General features: G+C 38.9%; 1 protein-coding gene across 1 annotated transcript in view; it reads left to right on the top strand.

Annotated features, from left to right (window-relative positions):
• Positions 1 to 19502, top strand: part of LOC140251115 (uncharacterized) — a 266990-nt gene that overhangs the window by 20511 nt on the left and 226977 nt on the right. The window contains exon 3 of the mRNA XM_072334414.1: positions 7920 to 9928. Within this exon, the coding sequence (XP_072190515.1) occupies positions 7920 to 9863 (1944 nt within the window). The 3' untranslated portion in view covers positions 9864 to 9928. The remainder of the gene's footprint in view (positions 1 to 7919; positions 9929 to 19502) is intronic.

Here is a 19502-nt window from a genome sequence, read left to right as displayed (position 1 = left end):
TTTTCTTCAATTTTTCATCAGATAATTAAAAAAACTGACTTTTTCTTACCTAGTTTCTGATCTACTGACATGGTTTTATTACTTTTTCTCTTCTCATAATTTGACACTTTTCTGTCATTTTAGAGAAGGTTATATTCTGAAGGTTAAGAAATTGGCATCATGTTTTCTGTTTCACATTTTTTCCCTGACATAATGAACATCTTTTCTTCGTTTCTGCCACAGTCAGCACAGACCAGGATCTAATAAAGCAAGGTCTTTAATGGATTAAAATTGCCCCTGACATTATCTTGTCAGTTGTTTCAGACCTTGAATGATGCAGACTAGGAAAATCTTTCAAGAACATTTTGATAGAGTGGCAGAGTATTTGTAAAACCTGCAAGAATTTTAAATCATTTTGAGGGACATAAAATAGCATAAAAAGTATTTGCCCAGAGCCAAAATCTTAGATTCTAAGTTTTACAAATTTATTCTTCAAGGTTAAAGCTTGATAGATTCACTGTATAATGTGTATTGACGGTATAGAAACATTCTCTAACATACAGAAGTGTACAGAATATATTATAGCGTTTTTTAGATCAGAAGTGTTTTTTATCCTTTTCCAGTGCTTTTTAAGAAATAAAACATGTGGGGATATATTATACTCTTGAATATACAATTTTGTCAGTTATGTTTTGTAAAGCCTAAGGATGTATATAAATCTAAGAGCACCGAAATGAGAGGGGCCTTTTAAAGATGCCACAGAAAAAGTACATAATTGGTATGCCTGGTTGATGTTGGGGTGACTGCTTTTTAAGGGTGCAGTTAAAATTAGGACAAAAATTTCAGCACAAAGAATTTTGTTGAAGACCACAGCAGGAAAGACAGAAATTTCTGACATACTGATAAAAATTCAAAGTAATATCAAATAATTATTCCTATTTTAAAGATATAATACCACTTGGTGTATGCAAATAAGTAAGTGAATGTTAAAGACTTCACTTGCTTTTTGTAAATGTTGGTTTGAACATTATTCAGAAGGAAATCTACTGATAGACCTTATTCTATAATAGCAATATCATTTGCTAGTGGAACTAGAACCTACAACAGAGGACAGAAAATCCAGGAAGTCAAATACAATTTTCTTAACTTTAATTTGCACTGGCTATAAAAATATTACCTGAAAATTATTTATTCCAGATTATTTGACTTTGTCTTTTTCCAAGAACATCTTCATGTATGAGGAAGAGCATAGGTGGAGATATCTGTAATATATGTAGGTAAAGACAGGGAAAGAAGATTCCTTCTGAATTGTTACTTAGAATTTTACACAGTTGAATTATACCCTAGTTTAGTTAAAGTCAGTCTCAAATGATCAGAAATTTAATGGAAATAATACAGTGTTTAGATTGTTCCCAACATACAATCATGCAATAGAATCATAGAAGGGTTTGAATTCAAAGTGATCTTAAAAATCATCTATCTAGTTCCAACCCTGCTGCTGTGGGCATACATACAGGTATTGAGTAGACACTTTTAAAAAGAGAAAGCTAGCTTCCTCAGCAGCCTAGGGTGGAGCCCATCTAGTCCCATGCACTTGTGACAGTCCAGATGGAGGAAGAGATCTGTAACTGTTTCTACCTGAATCACTGGGGGTGAATTCTTTTCATCCCAGGCTTCTGGGTCAGGGTGTAAAGTGCTCCAAGGATAATTGATCTGACTATTAAAGGCAGATGTAAAGAAGATGATGTTAGAACCTGTAGTAAGTGATGTGGATCATTCACGTCTGAGTACATGCCTCAGGTGCAGCAGAATATTTTAAAAGTATTTTGCAAGAGTTGTCGGAATGTGAAACATAAAAAAGCAGAATGTCTTTCCCGTTCACTAAAGGCCACTATCACTGACATTAGTTCTCTTTAAAATTAGAATTCACCTGATGTAAAAACAAACAACCTTTGTTAAATTTTATGAGGAGTATCACTGAACTATCTATTTCCATTGTCTACATATTTATTTTTAATATATATAATAGTGAATCTAATATTTTTATATAGATGAAAATGTTTCCTAAAAAATAAAATAAAATAGTTTTTTCAACACTAACAGTGACATTTTATTTCTTTTAAAATTTTTGTCTCACCAAAAGGTAGATTTAGAGCGGTACATTCCCACAGCACTATTCCTATAACCTCAGGATAAAGAACCATCTGGCATTTCCTGGCTAAACTTCTGCCCTTCACAAATGCATTTTGTGATTATAGATGGTGTCTTAGATATTTGTACTCATGTATGATTCTATGTCCATCTGTTCATATGGCATTATGCCTACATGCAAGTCTTTTCACTAGGTCACTGTCTATGGACATCAGTTTGTTTAGATTACTCTAAACTCTACTCAGTCTCGTAAATCTGCTGTTGCCATGTTTTTTTAGCTGCACATATAATTCTGTCTCAGTAACTTCATTTTTTTTGGAAGTCTGACATGTCACTTCAAGTGTAATTGCAGAGTGATGAAATTACACCTTCAAATCAGTAGATGAATACTTGAAATTCTTATAAAAGACAATGATATCAAGCTAAAGCTGAGCATTCAGGTGGGAAGAAAAAAAAAGTCACTACTTCCTATAATCTGTCATGTTATTATTAACTGCAATCAGAGGTAGGCTTAATGAGAAGTCTTGGTCATGGTAAGGATGAAGTTATGAAATCAGCTTTCTTCACTGTAGGCTGTATGGTTCTGTATTTTGCATTCAAGGTTAAAGAAGTGTCAAAAACACAGACATTTTGAGTACAATCAAACAGTGCTTGTGCAGTGGAAGGCCTTCTTTCTTCCTTGCCTTAACAATGTTAGTAAACTGCAAATAGGCTAGCACTGACTCAAGCAGGACAATTGATCCAAACTGACAAAAAGAACAGCTCCGTATTATATGACATTATGCTATAAAATGAGTAATATAACTCAAGGAAGAAAGGAAGGGCATTTATGATTACGGCGTTTGTCTTCCAAAGAAATTTGTATGCACTAAGGCCTTGTATCTCAGGACACAGAATGTCTTCCTGCCAATGGAAAGTAGTGAATTAATTCCTCTTTTTGCTTTGTTTACACCTGTAACTTCTGTTTTTTAAAAGAAGTTTCCTTTATCTTGATCCACAAGTCTTTTCCTTCCGTTTTCTCTCTACAGTCATGGTAGTAAGTGAAAGGCAGAGTGGATGTTTGGCTGCTGGCTGAGCTCTAATGTAACATTTGTAAATAAAAAGTTTCTTTGGAAGATCTACATTTGAAAATTTTACTATAATTTCTATGTCAGTAGATGACGGTTTGCTATAAAGTAGCTTGAATTTAATCTTCAGACCATGCCCAAGAATAGATTATCTTAAATGTCCAATAAAACATTTTGTTATTCTATTAACATCTGATCTATGAAATTCAAGGAATCTTTGAAGCTTTGGACACATCTTTGTTTGTCAGTGGTGGAATAGATATTATTTATATAAATAATGAAAACTGCCACAGTAGAACTTTTTGTATTCAGTATTAGTCCAATTTAAGATTAAAACATTTATATCTGAATGTAAGGATGATAGATATTATAAAAAATAGAAGTATAAATAGTTGGTATACAACTGAATTCAATATTTCCACAGCTATTCAAGCTATCCAATTTATTTTATTTTATTTTATTTTATTTATTTTTTTATTATTATTATTATTTTTTAATGATATAGAGGTATGTTGTGAGGTGAACTTTATGCACCGTGGATGAAAAAATAAGAAAAAATAAGTCAGAAACTACAAATAATGATTTTCCAAAACAGAATAATGTATTTTACGAGAAAAACTTATGGTAAATTTGTGCTGAAACTGAACAGAGAATGAGCAAAAATAAAAGTACAGTTATGAAGTTGTCCTGATTTTGGCTGGTAGAAAGTCAGTTTTCTTCCTAGTATCTAATATATGTGCTTTGGATTTAGGATGAGAATAATGTTAATAATGCATCAATATTTTACTTGTTGCTGTTCAGTGCTTACAGAGAGTCAAAGACTTTCCTGTTTATATACTATCCAGTCAGTATGAAGAGTTCAGAAGAAGTCAGGAGGGGACTCAAACCATCCAGAAGGTTGTTCCATACCTTATGATGGTATAATGAATAATATAACTATGTGGAACTGGAGTGAGGGGAACCACTGATCAGAAACTAATATAAATCTTCCCCCCTTCAACTTAAAAATGTTTCCCCCTGTCCTATCACTGACTGCAGTAAAAAAGTTAATTCCCTTCCTTTTTATAGCCCCCCTTTAAATACTTGAAGACTGCAATGAAATCTCCTCACAGCCTTCTTTTCTCTGGGCTTAACAAGCCCAGCTCCCTCAGCCTGCTTTTGTAGGGGCAGTGCTCTAGCCCTCTGATCATCTTTTTGACCGTACTCTGTACCTGGACACAGTACTCCAGATGAGGCCTCATGAAAGCAAGCTACTGTTTGCTATTATTTCAGGTTACCATAGGGGGCTTCAGGTAAAACAGACAATGCATTAGTCACTTGGACACCAGTAGTTATTTTACTCACATAGCCAAAGTGAGCCTTGAGACTCTGCACTGTGAGGTTACTATATATAGTAGGTGAAATCCCTATATAGGGATTATTACTAGTAGTTGAAAAATAATCTTGTAGCTACATGAGAGCCAGTCCAGCACAGAAAATATCAGTAACATCTCAGTAACTCTAGGTAAAAGAGCCAGGAAGTATCATCTATTAAATATGGGAGAAGTTAGCTGCTTCTGGAATCACTTGAACTCTGAGTCCTACTGCTAATTCTGTGTATAATACATAGTTGTGTGTATCTTAGAATTTTCACATTTTTTCTCTTCAATAACTATTAACATTTCTGGAATAAAATGGTATGTTTAATATTGTCAAAATAGTACACATGGAACTGGCTATAGTGTGTCAGAAAGGGTATAATATGAATAATGTGAACACCATAAAAAAGAAGTTAAGTTCCATTGTTTACGTACACAGTCTACATCTATGGTTAAAAGACTAATTAGGCATATCCAGAAGAAGACACTAAAACTGTCTTCATATTGACAGAAAAATCCAGCACCATTACAGTCAAAATTTATGATGAGAATATTTTTATTACATTTCAATACATTTCAAATATATTTCAATATACTTTTTTTTTTTTTACTTTTTTTTTTTTTGGTGGGGAAATGTGTCTTTCATGATTTGAAATGTATGCTTTCATAATTTACAGGATTTGCTGAAAGAGGAGGTTTCAATCTCTAGATGAATTAGTTCTGCCACATCCAAGTGGAATTCAAGTATCTAAATAGATTTAAAACAAAATAAAGACATGAAAAAGGGGAACAATAGCCCATTATTTTTATAACCCTTTGAGTGGAAAACAAATAAGAAAACAACAGCAATACAAACAAAAAAACCCAACAAGTTGCAAAAATATTTGCAAGTCAAGTAACAATTTGTTTCCTGTCCATTTTCCTGTGTTGTTAAAATGACCTTTATCTTCTTTTTGTCTTTCCAAAGATGTTTGAGAAATTGTCCTCATGCAATTTATTTTCTAATGATTAGTTAGTGATTGGTCACACTTAAGAAGGAAGGACCTGCCTGTGTATAAAGAAATGTGATTGACTGATCTAGGTATGAACATCTTTGTACAGCTGAGTAAAAGTAAAAGTAACCTATTGCAGTCTATTCCAGGAAACCTGTTTTATCTGGTAGGTTGGACTTGGATATCTCCAGAGGTACTTTCCAACCTTTATAATTCTGCATATCACTTTTAATAATTATAAATAATTAATATTTTTTGAAATTATTCTTATTTTACATCTGCAAAAGACTTGGAAGTAGTATCACAGTATCATGCAAGTTGGAAGGGACCTTAGAGATCATCGAGTCCAACTCCCAGGATTCTAGCCTTTCTGTGTAGCAGAGTGTCATGGTTTTGCAATGTTGTAATTTTGCTATCAGTATTCCACATCATAACATCATGTTAAGCACAGATAATTTTGACGAATCTGCTGCTCACAGAAAGAAGACTACATGTCCCAGGGAGCACCACGGTCAGTCATATGACCAGGACTATATAATCTCACTTCAGTGCTGGACTCGCTCTCTTGGATCCTGCCAGCCAGGGGGAGAGCCGTGTGGGAGCGTTCCAGCCGTTTCGCCTAGAGTTACAGTAGGCCTTTCGGTTTCGGGACTCACTCTCTCTTATTTTACTTGATTTGTTAGCCTTAATTCCAATTATATTGCATTATATTGTGTTATTCTGTATTCTGATATAGTATTTAGTAAATAAGTGTGCCTCCTTAGATCGCTGCCGCTGTATTTATTTCATTTTCCCTGAATTTCTTTTCCTTCTGGGCCAGCGGCCTGCGGGCCGACTGCCCCCCTGTCATGGGTGCAGGTAGATTTTAGGCTAACCCACGACAGTATTTTGGTGGAGAATGCGGGCAAGTTGCCGTTTGTTTTTCTGCTGTGGCAAGTTGCCGTTTTTTTTTCTGCTGTTCTTTTAGCTTCTTACAGAGCTGCAGAGTTTTTACAGTTTTTTTCTCGTTAAGGAGTTATCTAAGTTTACGTTTCTGCACCTGGGAGCTTGACCTTGAAAGTCCGGGCGGACCGCCAATACCCCGGAATAGTTTACATACTTTGAGGTCTTGAAATCCAGGCAGACTGCCAACAGCCCGGTATATTTTGTAAACCTTAAGCTCTATTTTGTAAACTTGAGCTCTACTTTTTTTTCCCCACTCTTGAAGAAAATAAATAAATAAATAAATAAAAATGTGGCCTCTAATTAAATTATTTTACAAAGGATTGCATGCTATTGGTTCTTCCTTTGTAATGATCCAAACCTATTGGGCCATAATTAAGCTCGCCACTTTTATCTATGGGGCTATAGGCATATACAATCGATTGAAAACATTTATGGAAATGCTTACTTGGTACCTGCATACAGCTCCAGAAGCTCCAGAAGGAGCAACTAATATTACAGAAATTGTGGTTTTCGAGCATGCTCCTCGTTCCTTTTTTGAATCTTTTATGCAGTTTTTGAAAGCCCAGTTGACCACATTGTCAATTGAGTTTCTCGTGTCAATCTCCCTGAACCTGCTGTTGATTCTTTTACTTATCAGTATCTGGATTTATTACATTCTGAGGAAATCTTCCCCAAAACCAGAGAATACTGAATGGCAGGGAGTGTGGAGAGGTTTTGGAGAGATTTTTAAGGGAAAGACATCTTCAGTGTCATGGAGCTTTACTCCTGAACACTTGAAGAATCCCGAAAGTTTGATTGCATATTTGAGACAGGAATGTTGTGGCTCAGGCAGATCTCAGGAGGCACAAATGATTTTTGGCCTGGCTAATGCTTATCGGGCCTTATTCAATACCATTCCAGAGAGGGAAGAAGTTTTGGAAACTGAGAGAGAGAGTCTCAGAGCTGAAAAGGCAGAGAGGGAAAAAGTTTGGGAAGCTGAGAAAGAGAGTCTAAGGGCTGAGAGAAGGAGTCTCAGGGAGACAGCACGAAAGGAGCGAGAGAGTTTCCAGGCCAAGCAGAAGAGCCTCTGGACTGAGAAGGAGAGTCTCCTAGCTGAGAGAAATAACCTCCTACGACAACGAGAGGCACTCTGGTGTGAGAATGAGAGTCTCAGAGTCAAGGGAAGAAATCTCTTACATCAAAGAGACACATATTGGTATGAGGGAGAGGCTCTCCGAAATGAGAAAGGCTCCCTGCAATCCAAACTCAATACTCTCCAGTCCGAACGTGACGCCCTCCGGTCCGAGCGTGACACCCTCCAGTCCGAGCGTGACACCCTCCAGTCCGAGCGAGATACCCTCCAGTCTGAGCGTGACACTCTCCAGTCTGAGCGTGACGCCCTCCAGTCCGAGCGTGACACTCTCCAGTCCGAGCGTGACGCCCTCCAGTCCGAGCGTGACGCCCTCCAGTCTGAGCGTGACGCCCTCCAGTCCGAACGTGACGCCCTCCGGTCTGAGCGAGACACCCTCCAGTCCGAGCGTAACACTCCCCAGTCCAAACTCGACACTCTCCAGTTCGAGCGTGACACTCTCCAGTCCAAACTCAACATTCTCCAGTCTGAGCGTGACGCCCTCCAGTCCGAATGTGACACTTTCCGGTCCGAGCACAATGCCCTCCGGTTCGAGCACAATGCCCTCCATTTCGAGCACAACGCCCTCCAGTCCGAGCGTAATACTCTCCGATCCGAGCGAGACGCCCTCCGGTCCGAGTATGACGCCCTCCAGTCTGAGCACAACGCCCTCTTTTCAAAGTATAACGCTCTTCAATCCGAGCGAGATGCCCTCCAGTCTGAGCACATCACCCTCCGGTTCGAGCGCGACAACCTCCGGACTGAGTACGGTACCATCCTGTTCGATCGTAACTCCCTCCGGAAGGACATAAGTGCCCTCCAGTCCATGTATGATACCCTCCAGTCCGAGAGGGACATCCTCGAATCTGAACTGAACGCCCTCAGAGATGGACTCCAAGTTAAATTGGAGGGCATTAAAATCAGCCAACCTGATCAACCACAGGGGGCACCAGATACAATGTTGGTTGCCCCTGTAAGAGGACGAAAAACGAAACGAGTTTCAACTCAGTTAGAACAACCAGAGGAGGTAGAAGAGCAGAGGGTGATAGAAGAGCAGGAGGAGGCAGAAGAAAAGAGAAAAGAAAGGGAGGGTGAACTGGAGGAAATAGAGGAAATAGGAGAGGAGGAGCCAAGAATTAGATTTTCTATGCAAGAATTTCTTGCCCCCAGAACTTCAAATGGGGGGTCCTCATCAATGCAGTTGCCGCCATCAACACCAAGGACTCCTGGAAGAGCAAAAGGTGAGGAAAAAATCACAACTCTTACTGATCGATCTTTAAAACTGAGTGAAATTCGGGATCTAAGAAAGGACTATGCACGCCAGCCAAAAGAATCTATAGCTGCTTGGTTACTTCGATGTTGGGACAATGGGGCCAACAGTGTGTGGCTCGATGGCAATGAAGCTCGCCAACTGGGTAGCGTTTCCAGGGACTCACGTGTGGATAGAGGTATTGGCACATGCCAAGATGAGTCCTACACCCTCTGGACGAGGATGCTGTTAGCAGTAAAAGAAAGATTTCCCCTTAAACAGGATCTGACACCTGAGGAAAAGAAATGGACTGATATAGAGACAGGTATTCGACATTTGAGAGAACGTGCTGTGGTGGAAATGCTATACAGCCCTAACTTCAGACATGATGATCCCAACCAATTACATGATCCTGAGACAGTCCGTGTTTCACGCCTTATGTGGCGTGCATTTACAAGGACTGCACCAAAAGAGCATGCTAGTGCACTAGCAATAATATATGGCACAGGGGCAAGGGAACCCCCTGTGAGTGAACTGATTGATAAAATTCATGGAATTGAGTTATTTATAAATACTATAGGAGTTTGCATCTCAACCGTAATTAAAAGGTTAGATAAAATGGAAGACACACAGAATGATATTATAGATATATTGACTACCGTGCCCGATGTTGATGGATCCATGGTGGTACCAGATGATGGGGACCAGGATTCCCACGATGGCCTATCGGGAAAACTAAACAAAGCAAGATCCTCCCATCCTGTACCATTGAAGATCTCAACCATAAAAAAGAGACGTCTTCATGTTGGAGCAAATGACAACAGTAAGGTCATACGTTTTGCCTTGTTGTTTTTCCTGCGTAGTCAAGGGGAGGATATAAAGAAGTGGAGTAATTCATCCACTTCTGCACTCCAGGCACGAGTGAAAGAATTACAACGCAAGTCAGTCATCAAGGCGGACCCTTCCAGAAGGGGGAAGGCTCCAGTTGCCGCAAGCCGCCGAGGTAACCAATAGAGGGGCCCTGCCCCCAGCCAGGGGGGGGAAAGGGATAATAGAGTATACTGGACTGTGTGGATTAGGTGGCCTGGCACATCTCAACCACAGAAATATAAGGCCCTGGTGGACACTGGTGCACAGTGCACCCTAATGCCCTCCAGTCACCAAGGGACACAATCAATACATATCCATGGAGTGACTGGGGGTTCCCAAGAATTGACTGTACTGGAGGCCGAAATAAGCCTCACTGGTAAAGACTGGCAAAAACACCCTATAGTGACTGGTCCAGAGGCTCCATGTATATTGGGTATCGATTACCTCAGGATGGGATATTTTAAGGATCCCAAGGGGTATCGATGGGCCTTTGGGATAGCTGCTGTTAACACAAACGGTGTTAAGCAGCTGTCAGTTTTACCTGATCTGTCAGATGATCCTTCTGCTGTGGGGTTGCTCCAGGTAAAAGACCAAGAGGTACCAATTGCCACCAAAGTGGTGCACAGACGGCAGTACCGCACCAATAGGGACTCATTACTTCCCATTCAGAAGTTAATTCGTCAATTAGAAAAACAGGGAGTGATTAGCAAAACTCACTCGCCTTTTAACAGTCCCATATGGCCAGTGCGTAAAGCCAGTGGAGAATGGAGGCTGACGGTGGATTACCGCGGTCTGAATGAAGTCACACCACCATTGAGTGCTGCTGTACCAGACATGCTAGAACTCCAGTATGAACTGGAGTCAAAAGAAGCCAAGTGGTATGCCACCATTGACATTGCTAATGCCTTCTTTTCCATCCCATTGGCTGCAGAATGTAGGCCACAGTTTGCTTTTACCTGGAGAGGTGTTCAGTACACCTGGAACCGTCTACCCCAGGGGTGGAAACACAGCCCAACCATTTGCCATGGTTTGATCCAAGCTGTTTTGGAGCAGGGTAATGCTCCCGAGCACTTGCAGTATATTGATGATATTGTCGTGTGGGGTGATACAGCAGCAGAAGTTTTCAAGAAAGGAAAACAAATAATCCAAATTCTTTTGCAAGCTGGTTTTGCTATTAAGCGCAGCAAAGTGAAGGGGCCTGCCCAAGAAATTCAATTCTTAGGTATAAAATGGCAAGATGGGCGTCGTCACATCCCGGCAGATGTGATTGACAAAATCATTGCTATGTCTCCGCCCACCAACAAGACAGAGACCCAATCTTTCTTGGGAGTAGTGGGTTTTTGGAGAATGCATGTCCCAAACTACAGCCATATTGTGAGCCCCCTCTATCAGGTGACACGGAAGAAGAATAATTTCTCATGGGGTCCTGAACAGCAGCAAGCTTTCGAGCAGATAAAGCAAGAGATAGCCCGTGCCGTGGCCTTGGGGCCAGTACGGACGGGACAGGATGTAAAGAACATCCTCTACACTGCTGCTGGAGAAAAAGGTCCCACTTGGAGTTTGTGGCAGAGAGCCTCAGGAGAGACCCGAGGTCGACCCCTAGGATTTTGGAGTCGAGCCTATAAGGGATCTGAAGAGCGCTACACTCCAACTGAGAAGGAGATCTTAGCCGTGTATGAGGGGGTTCGGGCTGCTTCTGAAGTAGTTGGTACCGAAGTACAACTCCTTCTAGCACCTCGCTTGCCAGTAATAAATTGGATGTTTAAAGGACAGGTTCCCTCCACCCATCATGCTACTGATGCCACTTGGAGTAAGTGGATTTCATTAATCACACAACGAGCTCGGATGGGGAAACTCAGCCGTCCTGGAATCCTAGAGGTGATCATGGACTGGCCTGAGGGTAAAAAGTTTGCGACATCGCCCGCAGAGGAGGTGTCACGTGCTAAAGAGGCCCCACCATACAACGAGCTACCAGAAAATGAAAAGAAATTTGCCCTATTCACAGACGGATCATGTCGTATTGTAGGGAAACATCGCAGATGGAAAGCTGCTGTATGGAGTCCCACACGACAAGTTGCAGAGGCCACTGAAGGTAAAGGAGAGTCAAGCCAATTTGCAGAGGTAAAGGCTGTTCAGCTAGCCTTAGAAGTGGCTGAACGAGAGAGGTGGCCGATGCTTCATCTTTATACTGACTCATGGATGGTGGCAAATGCCTTATGGGGGTGGTTGCAGCAGTGGGAACAAGACAACTGGCAACGAAAGGGTAAACCTGTTTGGGCTGCTGAACTGTGGAAAGATATTGCTGCCCGAATAAGGAATATTGTTGTAAAAGTGCGCCATGTAGATGCGCATGTGCCTAAAAGTAAGGCCACTGAAGAACATCAAAACAACCATCAGGTTGATCGAGCTGCCAAGATTGAGGTGGCTCAGATAGACTTGGACTGGCAGAACAAAGGTGAATTATTCCTAGCTCGGTGGGCCCATGAGACGTCGGGTCATCAAGGAAGAGATGCAACATATAAGTGGGCCAGAGACCGAGGGGTGGACTTAACTATGGATGCTATTGCTCAAGTCATTCATGACTGTGAAACATGCGCTATAATTAAACAAGCCAAAAGGATGAAACCTTTTTGGGGGGAAGGGCGATGGCAAAAGTATAAATATGGGGAGGCATGGCAGGTTGATTATATCACCTTGCCACGATCCCGAAATGGTAAACGGTATGTACTCACCATGGTCGAGGCGACCACTGGGTGGCTTGAAACATACGCAGTACCCCATGCTACCGCCCGAAGCACCATATTAGGATTGGAAAAGCAAGTCCTGTGGCGGCATGGCACTCCAGAAAGAATTGAATCAGATAATGGAACTCATTTCAAAAATTCCCTTGTAAATACTTGGGCCAAAAATCATGGCATCGAGTGGATTTACCATATTCCCTATCATGCACCGGCGTCTGGTAAAATTGAACGATTCAATGGATTGTTAAAAACTATGTTGAAAGCAATGGGCGGCGGAACATACAAAAATTGGGAAAACCATTTAGCAGAAGCCACCTGGTTGGTCAACACTCGAGGATCTGGTAATCGTGGTGGTCCCAACCAATCCAGCTCCATACGTACCGTAGAAGGAGATAAGGTTCCTGTAGTACACGTAAAGAGCGTGTTAGGAAAAGCGGTTTGGGTCCTTCCAGCATCTGGAAAGGGAAAACCTCTCCGAGGTACTGTTTTTGCCCAGGGACCTGGATGTACTTGGTGGGTGATGCACAAAAATGGGGATGTTCAATGTGTTCCACAAGGGAATTTGATGCTGGGGGAGTGCAGCCAATAATTTATTGTATATATAAGTAGAGCCTTAAAGATATATGACGAATGTCCAATTATGGTGCAGGACTTAAGATAGATGGATTAATGTTAAAAAAACATTTTCCGTATACGTAAGCTAGGCATCCTATAAGTAAGTTTTTCCATCTGGGCTCTATATCATGTACTGGCCATGCATGTGTAGAGCACACGTGGAAAGAAGTTTAATTCAAAGGGAATTTGTGGTGGTTGGGAAAGGATGGGTGCACCTTGATGTGGGGGACGCCCCACTAGCGCTGCCTTTCCCTTTCACCGCTGTCATATTCCTTTTCCGGCAGTTTTGCCATTTCCTCAGACTTAGTAAATAATAGGGTGTTAAGATATAAAGTTTTATTTTCAGCCTAAGGATTTGCATGAAAATAGATATAAATTGTTAAGAAAATAAGGTTGCTGATTGCTCACGACTATATATATATGTGTGTGTGTATAATAAGCATAATGTAATGATGTAGAATAAGGGGTGGAATGTCATGGTTTTGCAATGTTGTAATTTTGCTATCAGTATTCCACATCATAACATCATGTTAAGCACAGATAATTTTGACGAATCTGCTGCTCACAGAAAGAAGACTACATGTCCCAGGGAGCACCACGGTCAGTCATATGACCAGGACTATATAATCTCACTTCAGTGCTGGACTCGCTCTCTTGGATCCTGCCAGCCAGGGGGAGAGCCGTGTGGGAGCGTTCCAGCCGTTTCGCCTAGAGTTACAGTAGGCCTTTCGGTTTCGGGACTCACTCTCTCTTATTTTACTTGATTTGTTAGCCTTAATTCCAATTATATTGCATTATATTGTGTTATTCTGTATTCTGATATAGTATTTAGTAAATAAGTGTGCCTCCTTAGATCGCTGCCGCTGTATTTATTTCATTTTCCCTGAATTTCTTTTCCTTCTGGGCCAGCGGCCTGCGGGCCGACTGCCCCCCTGTCATGGGTGCAGGTAGATTTTAGGCTAACCCACGACACAGAGCAGCATTTCTGCCACTTGCGTCACAGGGGGATTCGAACCCCGGGCCTCTGGTGTTGCAAGCAGCACCTTATACCACTGCGCCACCGGATTTCAACTACTGCATTAGGAGTGTTCTATTTCTTAATGTAGCGTCTTGTATTTTAGAAAAATCACAGAAAAATAAGCAAAAAAACCCCAAAATAATAAAATATGCCTACCTTACATCATGAGCTTTCACTAAACATAACACATTTCATAACACTTTGAACATTTTTCAAAGCAAAAAAAGCACTTTGAAGCAATAAAATGCTTATAAAATGCTCCTTAAGATGCTATTTTGGATATTAAAGGTGTGTGCACTGACTTCTTTATGGCAAAACTCTTACTTAAGAAGTTCAAGAAAAAAATTAATGATTGCTTAACAACCATGGGAACAGACTGTATAAATGAGGAAAACAGATAATTGCAAGAAAGAATAACTGAAAAAACCCTATTGACTTTACTAGACAAGGTTAAATTGTTCAAGTAAGCCAGCTGACCTGAACTGCTTGGACTGTGACTTAAGACTTGAACTTAAGTTCAAAATATAATTTTCTGTATATACATTTGATTCCTTTTCAGCCTGTTACTCCAGCTCAAACTTTTTATAATCATGTATTCTTTGTACATATCTTGTAAGAATTTAAAGATCAAACAGTTCCATCTTTTTCATCTTTTTCCATCATTTTGTTTTGGAATAGTGAAAGATCTATAAAGAATATTTGTATTTAATTATTTATTTTTTAAATTTTTTTAATTTTTTTTATTTTTATTTATTTATTTATTTATTTTTAACCCATGAGATTTCCCATGCTGAGTTCTGTATAAAGGCATTGCACGCGTTTCCCACCCACACATCATAAAGGAGGTAAGGAAATAAAACCAAAAGTATGAGAATTCAAATCCAGTTCAATCTTTGGGTCACTGAAGCACAGAGCAATGGCAATAAAAGAAGCTGAGTTTCCTGTGACACAATGAAATGACTTTTAATTGAATCATGACTTTCTGGTTTATTATGCTTTTGTTTTCAATAAATACTTGCAATGTGAGATAAATAATTTTGTTTACAAGAAGAGAATTCTCACCCTGTCACAACATCAAAATGAAGACTATTCAGACCGGCTGCACTTTGACATGTCTGTGAAATAATTAAAAGAAAAAAAAAACAAAAACACATGAATAATTGGAAAGAGTGTCCCTATTGTTGTTACATAGCTTCCAACTCTTTCAGTTTTCCCAGAGAAAGAGTTAGTGTCTTCAAACCTTGGCTGTCTTGAGAGCATTTCAGAACAATGTAAATGTCCCACCTGAATATATTCCATGTTCTTCAGACAGCTTAAAGTAAACTAGTCACTGAAACAAAAATTCCAAAATACCACATGGATGCTGTCTTTAGAACTTGGATTTGGAAATCTGATTGGTCTCAGCCCAGTACAATAAAAGAACCACTCATACGAATGGTCTTATTGTCTTTGAGTCTAAAGGCTGCTGCAGGCATGGCAGGTATTTAAATACATACATATATATAAATTTGTCCTAAAAATAGTATATCTTTGAAGAACTGAAGTAGAAAATCTTTATTAGTATAACAGAACAAGAAAATAAACATTTTCCTACAATGGTTTGAACATCTCTTTGTATAACAGAGATAATTCCACTTGAAAATATGGATATGTACATATGTATATATGCCTGGCTGAGGTTCCCATGGAACAGTCAGAAATTCTGCAGTGAATATCTTTTGAAAACTATTCTGGTTCCTCAGTGTTTAGTTTTAATTTGCTTTCTGTTTTTTAAATCTACATTTAGAAATTCATTCCTTATTAATAACTTAGTTATTTTTTTAATTGTCTGGCACCAGAGAAATTATATATTACAACTGTATACTGCTTTCTTCACGCTCCACATTATAATAGCAATTCCTAGGAAAGTGGTCAAAATATTAATGAGAAGAAACTGAAAAACCACTTTCAAGTCTGGAAAACAGTGTCTACAACCCAATTCTGTAGAAGAATTAATTCCAAACAAAAACAGTGGGAAAAGCTTGTTAGTTCAACAGTTTAAAATGTTGAGCTATCATCAGGTCACCAAATATTTGAGTTTGCTTCCATAAACATATCCAGTTTTCAATAAAAAAATAAATGAAAAGAAAAAAAATGTAAATACCTGTAGGTATCTGTGACTCTTAAGGCCCAGACTGCAAGGCTGGGTTATTTTTTCTTAATAAGTTATTTATTTATAGATGTGTATTTAGTATTAATGGAAATTCATGGAGAAATGTTGATTGAAAACAAGCAAAGAGCAAACTAGAATTGATTGCAAGTAAGGAAATTTAGAAACACTGATAAAGTGTCAACACCAGTCAGCATCTTATTAAATCTTCACAAAGTTACAGTGTCCTTTTTTTAGGTTGTTTTAGATTAGATTCTTTTGAGATTAACCCAAAATATTTTAGCTCAATTGACATAATATGACTCACAAATGCAGGGCAAAGTTTTACTTTTATATCTTTATTTTTGTAAAGAACCATACTGCATCATTTGAGTACAAAATAAAGTTCTGAAAATTCTTATACACTATTTTCAAGGAAGTTTTAAAAATATGTCTTTTAAATCAAAGTAGTTGTCACTACTTTTGTCAAAATCCTCCTGTTTTCAAGTTCAACATTGACAATGCTTTAATTAGCTTTTGTTTTCAAATATCTTTTTAGAATTCTCCAATTTATAAGTTAATAAGTTTCACTTATCTTTTGATAACAGATATATTGCTCATTGAAATTCGATCATTCTTTCCAGTGTTAAAATAATTGTCTCCTATTATATTATTATTTTCCCATGAGACATTCAAAAAATTTCAAATGTGCATCAATTATATGTAGCCAATAAAATGTCACTTAAACAAACAAACAAAACAAAACAAAACAAAAAACGGATTTTACTTGTATAACATCAGTGTTGATGGGAGAAAGGCATGATACATCACAGAACACAAATGTTAGTTTTTGAAAGAAGTGTATGTCAAGCTGCATAAAATTCAGTTTTTTCATTATTTTATTTTATTTTATTTTATTTTCAAGGTGAAAAGATGAAGGATTCAGTTGTTCTTAGAGGCTTCAGGGACACTAAAGACTTCAAGACAGATTCTCTTAATGATAAGCCATCACCCTCCAGGAAATGTAATTATTCCACTGCTGTATCTTGTCTTTTCACTTATTTCTTTTTAAATTAAGTTTTACCACTGAAGAAAAAAAACTTTCTGATAATCATTACAAGTATCCCAGTGTCTTTCAGTCCTACTCAGTTCTAATAATTGAGACTCTCACCTTATTTTATGTCTATAATCAGAGATTAAAATGAGAATAGAAATTTGTATAATTATAGAATCATATCATGTTAGATAAATAACTTGGATAAATAAGATGGATCCCTACTTATTTCTATTCTACAAGATATTTAATGAATGGCATGACAGATAACTACAAACTAATACATGTTTACAGAAAATTGTATATCTGCTAATTAAAAGCTAAAATATTTAGAAATATTTAAACTTTGCACAAGAGAATAAGATTGTGGACTTATTTCCTGAAAAAACACATAGAATGTATTTAAATCGATAATAAAACTGAAAACTTCCTATGCTTGCTTGCTAATTGGGCCAATTTTGACTTTTTTAGTAGTAATTTATTTCCATTTGTGATAAAATCAAATTTTCTAATTAAAATTGAAAATTTAAATCAGGAAAATATCTTCTTTTCCTCTAAGTATATCTTAAGCCCCATCTAAAAATATTAATATGCTATGCCAAAATCACAGTGAAAATCAGGCCTAGAATTTGAGATACCAAGTGACAACAATTACATTTTATACATTACATTTGTGAAGTATATTGTATATTAAGTAATAGAACACACACAGAAGTGTAAATGTAATATTAATGAAGAATCCAAGGGAAAAAATGGTACCTAATGAACAAGTTGACATGTTAAACATGACTACTCATTACATAAGGAAAGACAAGAATCAGACCATAAGCAGATTTCCAAAATGACTAGCAACCTGGGCTTGCATCAGCTTGAACGAAAAAAACTCATACTTTTTAAGTGTCCAGATGTTTTGGAAGTCTAGTGGAAGACATTGTATTTGAGGAGTCAATGATCTTGATCAAACTGAAACTGCTCTGTGGGGCTTAAGGAGAGGGACGGTAGAAGCTCTTACATTAGCATGACTAGTCACTGTAAGTGAATTTGCTGGAGTGCCTCCAGGGGTGCATTATGTGCAGCAGTATACTGTGACAAATAGAATTTCAGCCTGTCAGTATGTAGCTGATTTTCTTTGTTATCCAAAATAAATGGCAGCATGTTACAAGAGGAAAGAGGAACCCTGCCACTGACCAAGTCTCTACAGAAATTTATGAGAAAATTCAGAGTCCATCTAAGTTGTACAAATGCTTGATTCATAGTACATGAAGTAATGTAGGACTTTTTTTACTTCCTACATTTCTCTTTTTATTTTACCTTTTCAAAACACTTATTTTATTACTCAGTTTGTTGTCAAGATTTTCTTACTGGCATCCCAAAGGAACTCTTCATGGTTCCTCTCATGCTCTTCCCCTTCATTTTGTGCAGAACTGCTCATTAACTGATTATTATATTGGTGCTTAAAGAAAAAAAAAAAGTGTCTCTAACAATTCATAGAATCATAGAAACATAGAATTACCCAGATTGGAGAAGACCTTGAAGATCATCAAGTCCAACCGCAGCCTAAACAGTACCCTAACTCTAAAAACCCTCCACTAAATCATATCCCTGAGCACCACATCCAAACGGCTCTTAAACACATCCAGGGATGGCAATTCAACCACCTCCCTGGGGAGCCTATTCCAGTAGCTAACCACCCTTTCTGTAAAGAAGTTCTTTCTAATATCCAACCTAAACTTGCACTGGCGCAACTTGAGGCCATTTCCCCTTGTCCTGTCACTTTGTCACTTGTGAGAAGAGACTTGCCCCACTCTCACTGTAAGAACATTTCAGGTGCTGGAAGACGGCAATAAGGTCTCCCCTCAGCCTTCTTTTCCCCAGACTAAATAGCCCCAGCTTCCTTAGCCTCTCCTCGTAGGGCTGATTCTCCAAGCCCTTCACAAGCCTCATTGCCCTTCTCTGGACCTGCTCCGGTACCTCCATGTCCTTCTTGTGCTGAGGTGCCCAAAACTGGACACAGTACTCGAGGTGAGGCCTCACCAATGCTGAGTACAGGGGCAGGATGACTTCCCTAGTCCTGCTCACCACACCATTCTTGATACAAGCCAGGATGCCATTGGCCCTTTTGGCTACCAGGGCACAATGCTGGCTTATATTCAGCCGACTGTCCATCAGCACACCAAGGTCCCTTTCCATCTGGGAGCTTTCCAGCCACACCTCCCCAAGCCTGTAG

The sequence above is a fragment of the Excalfactoria chinensis genome, chromosome 4 (assembly GCF_039878825.1).
Source record: "Excalfactoria chinensis isolate bCotChi1 chromosome 4, bCotChi1.hap2, whole genome shotgun sequence".
NCBI classification, from domain to species: domain Eukaryota; kingdom Metazoa; phylum Chordata; class Aves; order Galliformes; family Phasianidae; genus Excalfactoria; species Excalfactoria chinensis.
This window is presented reverse-complemented; position numbering and strand designations above follow the sequence as displayed.